This window comes from Ictalurus furcatus, chromosome 20 (assembly GCF_023375685.1).
Source record: "Ictalurus furcatus strain D&B chromosome 20, Billie_1.0, whole genome shotgun sequence".
In the NCBI taxonomy this organism is placed as follows: Eukaryota; Metazoa; Chordata; class Actinopteri; order Siluriformes; family Ictaluridae; genus Ictalurus; species Ictalurus furcatus.
The window spans coordinates 22487900-22499127 of NC_071274.1; the positions used below are offsets into that span (position 1 = coordinate 22487900).

Below are 11228 nucleotides of genomic sequence, written 5' to 3' on the forward strand. Positions count from 1 at the left end.
CTTTGAGACAACGTCTATCGTAAAAAGCGCTATACAAATAAAACTGACTTGAATTGGACCCCTCATTTACGTCTGGATAACAGCAGCTTGACCCCTAAACGAATGAGTATCTAGAAATGAATATTAGTATTAGTGTGGTTAGAGGTTGAGAAGAGCAAAAGGCAGGAAGATTAGAAAGCACGAATAAACGGGACTTTTCATTCAGAGGACAGGGACCACCCGAGAGTTAAGAGGAAAAAGGACAGGAACGGGAAGCGGGGTTCAGATTCCAGCAGGAATTTTGGCACGTTGTAGCCAAGACATACCATCCTCGTTGGTTCGGATGCGTACAGGTGCGCTCTCAGGCCCGGGCCCCACGTCGGTGTGAGCCCTCACCCGCACCACGTACTCCGTCCACTTCCCCAACCCCTCTAGTACAACACCGGTGGCGTCCGCTCCGATATCCGTCACCTCGTGCCGCTCGGTGTCCTCGCCACTCACCGCCTGGTAGCTCACGGTGTAGCGAACGATAGCGCCGTGCCTGCTGGCAGCAGGAGGCGGCACCCAACTCACCTTAATGCTAGTGGAGCTCAGACTGAGCACCTGAACGTCCTGAGGTGGAGCTGAGGGGGCTGGCAAGGCAATGAAATGGGAGTCAGGCAAAATTAAAACAAACCCAAGGTCAAATCAGGAAGAAGGTCAACACTTCTAGGCTCGGACTCTAGCCAGATTCTTAGCGGTTAGGGTTCGGATCGAGCGAGCCAAAAGGTTGTGGGTTCAAACCTCAGGACTGATGGAGACTTGGAAGCCTTGAGGAAATTTAGATCTATGCTCGGATTGGACACTGGCTTTAGATACCATGCGTCAGACGAATTGTGAAAATTATTCTAAAGATTCTTATTCACGAATATTCTCCAGTCTAAGATAATGTTCAACGTTTATGAAAAAAAATAAAAAATCCCTGGTTTTTCGACGGATCCCAGGCAAGTTTGATTAGAAATCGATGCTAAGTGTAATTACAGCGTAATTGTAGCTGTACAATATCTTTTCTTGGTAATTTACCAACAGATCATCGGGTTTCCATGGCCACGGCACACTTCCCGTCGTCCGAACACAAGACGTGAAAGCTCGTCGAATCGATACGTTTATTCAACTCTAGCTTAGGCTCGGTGTACGGGTTTCTCAGTTGCCTGGCAACGATCGTTCCCGTGACTTTAACAACAAGAGGAATTGGCTGAAAACGTAGAAATATAAGCAACCGCCATGCCCGTTAAGTGACACGTCTTCGTTTCTGATGTCAAATTACAAACCTAATCTGATTTTATGCCTGGGGCACAAAGTCTGTTTTAATTTTGCATCGTCTTCAGGCCTCGTTTCACTGAACGTGAATATTCGGATGTCTTTAAGGAGTACAAATGGGGCTTAATGAGGAAAAGGGTGGCAGTGTAAAGGACAGCATGGTGAGACTGATATCACGAGACAGTGATCTGTCAATCGTTGGCCTACTTTGTGTGTGCGCGTGTGTATGTGTGTGTGTGTGTGTGTGTATGCGTGTGTGTGTGTGTGTGTGTGTGTGTGTGTGTGTGTGTGTGTGTTGCTGCTTACATGTTTGAATGCCGGCTCTTTGGCTCGAAGACAGCGTCTTTCTGCATTTGTCAGGCTTCCAAGTGTCAAATCGCGTGACCGCTTAGAGAAGGGATGTGTGTGTGTGTGTGTGTGTGTGTGTGTGTGTGTGTGTGTGTGTGTGTGTGTGTGAGTGTGTGTGTGTTGGCTGGCAGGGTATCTCCATTCCTTTTAGGCAAACCCAATGAAAGGTCAAATTTAATTAAAATCAGTGTCAAACGATGCACAGGTGAATCTGGCTAAATTTCCACAGCCCAGAAGTGTGAAACAAACAAAAAAATGCACACAACAACAACAACAACAACAAATAATAATAATAATAATAATAATAATAATAATAAAATAACTAATATAAACCACTGAATGAACATCAACAAATCTGTCATTTATGAGTTAAAAAGAACAGAAGGAATATGTTCGTGCATTTCTTTAAATAAATACAACGTAAGACACAGAAAATAGTAAATAATGGAGAAAAAGATGAATAAGAGAATAAAAAAAACAGGGAATGGAAGGCTTTTGTTAACAACCAGAGCCCGGCAGGACGGGATCGCCACTATCAGGGTTGCCATATTGGGCGTTTTTGCTTCCTAGCAGTATCTACAGTATCAAATAAGAATTCTGGATTCTGCTTGGTCAAAGGTCTTGATTAAATTTCGTTACTATAGTAACGGCTCATTCACAGAGACTTGAGATGTTTATTACGCGGAGGATTTACGTAAGGAGTCTCCAGTGTCAGCGGCTTTGTAACCGTCTTGAGGTGAAGCTGCGAGTGTTTTTATTCCTTCAGTTAAACCACTGATTGTGATTGAAAACATGGAACAATCTGGCAACCTTTTCACCATCCAGGGGTTTCAATCTATTATAAATTTATTCATATAGTCTACTCATATAATATTATATATATAACGTGCTTATGCTAAACATCCCCTCCCCCCAATAAATTTTAAACAACTTGTTCAGTAGCCGTTCCAGAACGTTAATCGTAAATGTAAAAATAATATAACAGTACGTCCTTTTCTTCAATATAAACCGCCGATATAAAGATTTTAAAGCCGTAACATTGTCGTAATTTCAAGAAAAGTTCTCATTACTTTGTACACAATTGTATTACCTGCCCTTCGGTAGTGCTAGTGCTCATTTGCGCACAATCCCCTTCCCGAAGTGAATTTCCGGCTATTTTCGAAAATCACACCGCAGACGCTAAACGAATCTATTTGCATAGACTCCGCCCTAAATTTCCCGCTATTAGCTAAAAACAACATGAATTTGCATATCCGCATCTGCTTATTTAGCTTTACGCCGTATTTGTATCGTTATACTCTTTTGTAAGACGGAATTCTCGACAGCCAAATTCCGCCCTTGTGGACGGCCAAAGGGATTCCCTCGCTCAGGAAAACGGGATAATTAATGGCAGAGACAGGAGAGGAAAGGGATGGAGAGAAAATCTACGGCTGTCCCTGAGCAGCAGGGTGACTTCTTTCTTTCTTTCTTTCTAAATTTTTTCTAGGTTAGCGCTGATATAACAGGAGGAAAGAGAAGAGCACTCACTGGACTGAGCGGTCCTGACTTCGATGGGCTTCGTGAAGACCCCCAGGCCCATTTCGGAGCGGGCGGCAAGGGAGAACTTATACAGAGTGTCTGGCTTCAGGCCTTCCACGGCGTACGACCCAGCCGGGATGAAGGTGACACGAATCTGCAAAAAGAACGTGAAACACCTTTTTATTTTCACCTTTATTCACTTTTCAAAGACATCCGTGTCTCGCAATCTCGGACCAGGCAGTAAGTGTGGAATCTCAGAGGAGACTCAACAAACCCTGGTGAAATATAAAAGCCTCAATGTTACAATTGGTCTAGCATTATGCTAGTCATGCTAGCATTAAGAAGGAGTTTTCACTGTACTGGCATTACTTTTATTCGGAAAAAAAAAACAACATTAAAGGCCATATAAATATTCATTTTAAATAAACAAACATTTGAAGCGGACTCGGTGGATTCACTCTGGGTCTTCAGTAGTTTACCAAAAAAAGTGTAGAAACAGTTGATTTTCACTTCTTTAAACTTTAAAAAAAAAAAAAAAGCCTTAAAAAGGCTTTTTTTAATTCAACTTCTCAAAATGTGACAATACGCACAAAGAGTTTTGATGCTTTATTCTTTCTTTTATCATTTTTTATTTATTTTAATAAACAACGGATGAAAATCTCATTAAACATGTCAGGCGAGGGTTATTGCATCACAAAATATAACAGCCAATCAGGTTCAAGTATGCAAATGCAAACCATTTTATAAAACTTTTTATTTTTTAAAAAGCCAACAGATTACTCGTAAGGTTGTGGACGTTTCCAACTGACATATTCACAGCATGTAAATTTCTTAAGGGCAGTAAAAGTCATTCCACTAAGTCAGTCTTCCTTCATTATAAAATATAACAGCCAATCAGGTTCAAGTATGCAAATGAAATCCACGTAACATCAATTCACCTGGGACAGGGGTAAGGAACGCTACGAGTGAAGGCATTTTTTAATTTGCATATTAATAGAATGTAGATTATGTAATGAAACGTAATGTAACGAAAAAAGTGTTGGGACCGTGTGTTTTTGCATCATAAAACATAACAGCCAATCAGGATCATGTATGCAAATGAAGGCCATGTACTGTAGCGCCAGTTTACTCGGAAAACGGGGAAAGGGAGTGTAAAGGCGAGGGAGTTTTCTTCCTCCTAATTTGCATATTCATTTAATCTGGATATATTGTAATGAAGTAAAGGAGTGTTACTGCATTAAAAATATCAGCCAATAAGGTTCATTTATGCGAATGCAAGCCATGCCAGACTACTTGAGAAGGGGGGGTGGGGTTCTAATTTGCATACTCGTAGAATCTGAATTTTGGAATACATATCTTAAGTTTAGTTTTCATCCTGGTACGCCGCCATACTGATATATCGTCACACCCCTATAGTCCACAGCCACATTTTTACCGGAACAGGGAACGATCAGAGCGTTCAAAAGGCATCTGCTCTCAACATGGGCCGATTTTACCCACGTCTCCTCCACATGGCGTGCGAGTTTTTGCCAAGACTTGAATCGGCGGATCCGTTGTCAGTGGGAATTGATTAGAACGTCCTGTTTTTGTTTTGCCTTTTTTTTTTTTTTTTTTAAAAAAAAGGCAAACAATCTACAGGACTCATCCTCTCAAAACGATTCTCAGGCGTTTGCCCCGGGGCCACGGTGCAGAAATGTCAATTTGGACCGTCTTTGATTCTCAGTCATGGCCCTGAATCATACGCTTGAATAACCCCCTGCATGGAGCCCAATAACAGAGAGACAGAAAAAGAAAACAAAAAAAAAAGGGATAAGTCCAGATCTGCCGTACCTTATTGTCTGATCCGTCCTCCCAGTAATGTAGCTCGTATAAAGTGATCGGTTCTTGAACGGGCCAAAGCCACTTCAGCATAATCCTGGCGTCGGGTTCGGCTTCGGCCTCGAACCCGGAAGGCTGTGCCGGGACTGAAGAGCGCACGGGAAAGAAAGGACGTTAGCAAAGAAATCAGTAAACATTAATAAACCCGATTATAACCAGTCAAAATCTTTTATTCTGGACACCTCACGCCAAATTCGGACCATCGCCCACGGTCCAACAGCTTCTCTAGCTTTAGTGCTCGAGTGACAAATGCTAGCTAACGAATCATGGAAGCCACCTAAAATCCACCTTTTATCCCCCAAACCCCTGTCCAGTTCTAGAAACACGAACAGAACTTCTACATGAAGCCTGGAACATTATTATGGCGACCATCTTGGAAAACAGGAATACATTACAATACAAGTCCCCTAGGCCCCCCCCCCCCCCCCCCCAAATTTAGACTCGAAATTGTAGCGGAAATCCTGAATTGACGTCAGACGACGATATATTCTCACTTCGAACTTATACATGTCTAACGTGACTATCACCGCTATTCTAATTTTTTTTAGGAACGAGATTACGTAGCTTATGACGTTCTTTGAAGTAACTACAGACACATTTAGGAATGGCCTGGAATGGCACACGCGATTTTAATTGTGACAGACTTCCATTTTTTACTACTTGACCCTCGTAGAAACAAACAAACAAACAAACAAACAAACCCACCCACTGAATACGTCTCGCCCGGCTCGTCATCTGAACTTATTTGCACTCTTCCCCATTTGCGCTTTTTCCATGATGTGTTTTTCATCCTATATCTGTCTCTCACTTTGGTAAACATGTATATTTATTCAATCCGCAGCATAGACAAATCTCGGTCATGTCACGGCAGAATGAATCATTTCAGCAAGCTTTGAACTTTGTACACCGCACACACACACACACACACACACCAAAACTAGTCCCAGATCCTCGCTGTGTTTATTCCTGTTTCTCTGTCTATAAAAATCTACGTCTCTCTGAGCTGCGACAAAGAGAAAATGACAAACAAAAAGGTTTTATAAAATCTGAAGGACTTCAGTGAGGTTCAGCAGGTGCAACATTTACTAAACAAAAAGCTTAAAATACACAAAACGTTATTGTTTTGACTGGCAGAAGCTTAGCTGGGACCCCCCCATTTTAGATATCAGAAATGTCCACAAAAGAGTCAATAGACAAGGCACGGCACGGTTGGATGGCGTTTGAAGTTCTTCAGTTTTGCACTGTTAGCAAAATCGTTTTCCTCCTCGGCGCATAGTACGGCGACTCGGGTAGGGGGTATCGCCTAAAGCTTAAAGGCGGAGCTTGTACGTTAGCAGTTATTCGAATGTTCGTATCGTATTTTGTGGTCAGACGATGTGCGTAATGGCTGATCGACTGTATGAAAAGTAAGAAGAACATACCTCCTTGCTGCGTTTTGACCTGCAGGACATCCGACGGAGGTCCGTCTCCTACGGAAGTGAAGCCCAGGACGCGGAGACTGTACGTGATGTTGGTGGTTAATCCAGAGATTGTGGTCAGTCGGCTGTCGTCGGTGTTGTGCTTCAGCCAGGCGCTAAGCTGCAGCTCCGGATCGGTCGTGTAATAGATGCGATATCCACGGATCTGCCCGTTGGGTTCCTCCGGAGGTTCCCACTGCACCAACATGGTGCTAGAGCTCAGCATGCGCGCCTGCACGTGCAGTGGAGGAGACGAAGGAGCCTGTTCGCTGGTGCGGGTCTCCACGGCGTCGCTCGGTGGACCGCGCCCGATGTTGTTCACCGCCATGACGCGGAACTCGTACTCCGAGTACGGGCTCAACCCGCCGATGCTGTAGCGCGTCGTGGCAACGCCGTCCACTTCCTGGTAGCTGCTGTCGGAGGCTTTGGAGCGATATTGGATCATGTAATAGGAGACGGGTTCCGGGTTCCCAGAGTCCCACGTCAGGGTGACGCTGGTGGCCGTCGTTTCCGTTACAGTCAGAGACGTGGGGGGTTTGGGGAGAGCTGAGGAGATGGAGAGCAAATGAAGGTTTCAGAAACTCCAGAAACCAAAGGTAACCCTTTGGTAACCAAGGTGTTGCCCTTGTTCCTTGGAATTGCCAACTAGTTCGCTACCAAGGTCATGTTAAGCTACAAAGACAATCTCCTGATGTAACTTTCACCATACGTCATCTGGGTATTTAGCTAATGACAACGACAGCCCGTTCTTGTAATGCTAAACGCTAGCGTGTTAAGTTTGCATAAAAAAAACCCCTGCGTTAAACTAACCGTGCGGATGACGTAATGGTACTGTCATAAATAATGGCCAACGTGTATTATCATCACACGACGACTGTCACTTTATATTCCTTGCCAGTGATACCTTGCTTGGCCACTGAAGCCCATTCTGAATCAATTTTATAGAGTGTCAGAGATAGAACCATCACAAAGCACGAAAGAAATACAGCCGAGCTCAACTGGAACGCTGTGTGTTTGTGAGAGAGAGAGAGAGAGAGAGAGTACGAGTACAAAGGGCAGGCGAGCAAGTCAGGAACAAAATCCTCGTGTCATTTAGACTTGCGACCAGCCTGTAGATAAACGTCCGCGACACTCTCTGAGCCCTTATCGATTGTCGAAGCGCAAAGTGAGATCGATAGAGTTAGCGGTTGCTAACGCGAGTCCTGGTGTCTAGTGGGACCGAAACACACTCGAAGCCTGCTCTGTACATTCGCTGTGGGCAAATACAAGCTCCGAATCATAGAAAGGGCAAAGAACTGAAGCCCGTTTATGTCTCCAGTCAGCTTTCCCAAGTCCCTAAAGTTCATTAAATGGTAGAGAACTTTTTAAATAACGCTCACACCGGACTCGGGAGGAGCCACAATCAGGGCCTGGTTCCGTTTGATTCTGAGCCGACACTGGTTTTAGCGAATTTAGGCAAGATTAAAAGTGCAGGTTATCATTGTTTAGGTCTTATTATTTTATTACAAGTGGAGTTCACCTCACTGGCGGCAGAAGGCTTTTAAATATATCGAACTGCTCCTTTAGAGGAATAAACAGTGAGCCGAAATCTGTGCTGAGGTATGCTACCTCGATTTAATCAGACATTTCTCTTCTTGTTCAGCTTCGATTCATAATACCAACGTGCAAGGAATGAACTAATAATGGAAGCTAACCCCCCCCCCCCCCCCCTCATTCCTTCTGACCGGGTCTTTCGTCGGCAGGTCCAGAACCGTGGACTGTTGCGAGGCTCCGGTCTTTCTCTCTATAGAATGGCGTCTTGTGGTAAACAGTTTCTTTCTCTCAATTCTCTTTTGAAAGGTTTACCGTTTGAACCGAACATACCATCAGAGAAAAGACCTATTATATGTGCATCCAGGCAACATAACTACCAACGTTACCATGGAACAGGAATGGCTGGCGGTTCCTCTGCTTCTCGCTCAAACTGAAGGCCAGTGAGGAGTAAAAATAAATAAATAAATAGATAAGACTTTACCTTTGACTGTAACTTGCGCCGTGGCTTCGATCATCCCCAGAGAAGACATGGCCACGCAGGTGTAGTTAGCCGACTTGCGGATGTTGGTAAGCTCCAGAACGTTGCGCCCTATGGGCATTTCATCTTCTTTGGTGAGCTCGACTTCTCCAGTCATCCACTTGACGTAGGGCATCGGGGCTCCGACGGCAACGCAGGTGAGATTAGTGCTGCCCCCCGGCATCACCTCCTGATCGCTGGGCGGGATGGAGAAACGGGGTGGCACCCGCCGTACTGGAACGCATAACGAAAAGAATAAAGTGAGATTTTTGGACATGTAGCAGAGGCGAGATGCGAGAGCAGACACCGTATCACTTCAATCAGCCGAGTAATTCTGTGGTAGACCCTTGTAGAGCTTGTGTATCTAACTGTCTAAAGGTTAGATTCCTCATAAAACTTTACCGAACAGTACTACTACAGCCGTCACTCAAATCACGCACCAAGACCTGATCGCCCTGTTTATTTCTGTGTGATATTCAGCTAGCTTCCTAACTCGACCAAAATTGGGTTGAGTCTTTTGTATAGCGCCTCGGAATACAATCGGAGACTCTACAGAGAGATAATGAAGATTAGCGGAAAAGACGGAAGTACCGTTCAGGTAGATCGGATTAAGCAAGATAGCTCGCTAATGTTTAACTTGATTGAATGCGCTGTGTTCTTCCTCTCCCCCTTTCGAATTTTTTCGTCTAATCCAATCCGCAGGCTTTCTGAGGCCTTTTCCGATTACAGGGTGTCGATGGCGTGAGATCGTCGGCGTATGCTGCCATATCTGGATTGCAGCGCTAGGAGAAAAGCCCGTGGGACACGCATTGTTCATCGAGGCCTTTTTTTCCCCCTTCTCTTTGTGCAGCTCTGATATGCAGATAACCTGACATTATAAAGAGGTTCCCATGGAGATGAAAAAAAAGGGGCCTGTTGACGTTGTGAGTAGACCGAAGAGAATGAGAGAGCGAGAGAGCGAGAGAGAGAGAGAGAAAGAATGGACTATCGGCATGGAGGCTGATCTGAATACTTTAAGGAAGGAGAGATGGCCTGGGATAAACACTTTCAGCATGAAGGGGAAATCAAGGGCGAATAAAGAATCTCACAAGGGAGACGAAGGATAAAAACGGCCCCTTAAAATACAACACAAAGTCCTATTGTGCTTCTGTTCGTTCGTTTTCTCTCTATTCGGCGTGCGTCAAGATTACCATCTTGTCCCTTTTGTTCCGAAAGTAGCCTTCGCTTAATTATTTTCTTTAAAGGGAACCGAACCTGAGCGAGCGCTCCGATTCGTTCTGGTTGAAATGCCACAGCAGGACCGAATGGACTTTGTCGCGTTAACGCACCTCTCCCGAGGTCTCCAAGGAGAAACGCCGTAGACGCTAATTGCTTTTCGCAGCAGACCCCATGAAAATGGATTTTCAAATATTTCTTAATTTGGCCAGACAGTCACGACGGTCACGCTTGTTATCCAACCCGCCCCCGGGTCATTACGCGCCCGCCTCGGGGAGAAAAAGGCCAAGTCTTGCCGTCTTGAGGTTCTCGCCAGCACTTTGTTTCAATTAGACACGGGGCAGGATTTGAAAATCCGACAAAAAATAATAATAAAAATGGTTACAAACGTGTCTCAAAGACAAATGGAAAAGGCAACGAAGGTGAAACTGGCCGGTAACGCCCGAGATATTTTTCAAAGCAATAACCGCGAGTGATCCGGGTCGTCAGCGCGGCCGGGAGAACGGAGTCTTAATAAAAAATAAATAAATAAAAGAAGCGGTGGCACACGTTCTTTTTAATTAACCGCGCTGAATGTCAACGCGTTTGCGCATTACAGCTTAATGACGGTGTGGATATGGGCGTTAGCATGTGAGCGAGAGGAGGAGAGGAAAACGATCTAACGCTGTTAGCCAGAGTCGACTGCAGAAGAGAAGAAGCAGGGCGTGCAATCTAAAGAATGAAACACAGGACACTAGACGCTGTGCACGTCAAGCAAAACTACATCGACGGGTCTTAGCATGCAGTTACGAATCTTGTGCAGTGCAGTGGATAACGACGTGTAACTAGCATGTGCAAAGAAAGAAACAGAGGAGGCTTCAGAGTCAAATATGAGCTTGTGAGAGATACCCTGTTTGATTTGCATCGCCTATAAACCGTGCTATACGACTATATTTCATATTATTGTTAGCAATAATGTTAACAACGGAGCTTCCTGGTTTCCCAGCAGAACATTACGCAGAACAACACACTTCCTCCGCCAGCTCGCCTTCTTCACATAGTGCATCCTGGTGCCGTCTCTTCCCCAGGGAAGGGACACACGCGCACGCCCGTCCACGTGATGTAAAAGAAAACGTGATTCATCAGACCAGGCCGCCTTCTTCCATCGCTCCATGGTCCAGTTCTGATGCCCATTGTAGGAACTTTCGGTGGTGGACAGGGGGTCGGCATGGGCACTCTGACCCGTCTGCAGCTACGCAGAACCCATACGCAGCAAGCTGTGATGGTCAGCGTGTTCTGACTCCTTTCTATCAGAACCAGCAGGAACTTTTTCAGCAGTTTGTGCGACGGTAGCTCTTCCGTGGGGTCGGACCAGACGGGTTAGCCTTCACTCCTCACGCGTATGAACGCGCATTCTCACCGGTTCTCCTTCCTTGGAGCACTTTTCGTAGGTACTAACCACTGCATACCAGGAACACTCCACAAGACCTGCCGTTTCGGAGACC

At 45.1% G+C, this 11228-nt stretch overlaps 1 protein-coding gene across 6 annotated transcripts in view; it reads right to left on the minus strand.

Annotated features, from left to right (window-relative positions):
- ptprfb (protein tyrosine phosphatase receptor type Fb) overlaps nt 1-11228 on the minus strand; it is a 163521-nt gene that overhangs the window by 59824 nt on the left and 92469 nt on the right. For all 6 annotated transcript variants that reach the window (XM_053651277.1, XM_053651281.1, XM_053651279.1 and 3 more), the window contains exons 7-11: nt 8494-8763; nt 6444-7025; nt 4975-5108; nt 3154-3298; nt 306-611 (exon numbers count right to left, since the gene is read on the minus strand). In XM_053651277.1, coding sequence (XP_053507252.1) covers nt 306-611; nt 3154-3298; nt 4975-5108; nt 6444-7025; nt 8494-8763 — 1437 coding nt within the window. The remainder of the gene's footprint in view (nt 1-305; nt 612-3153; nt 3299-4974; nt 5109-6443; nt 7026-8493; nt 8764-11228) is intronic.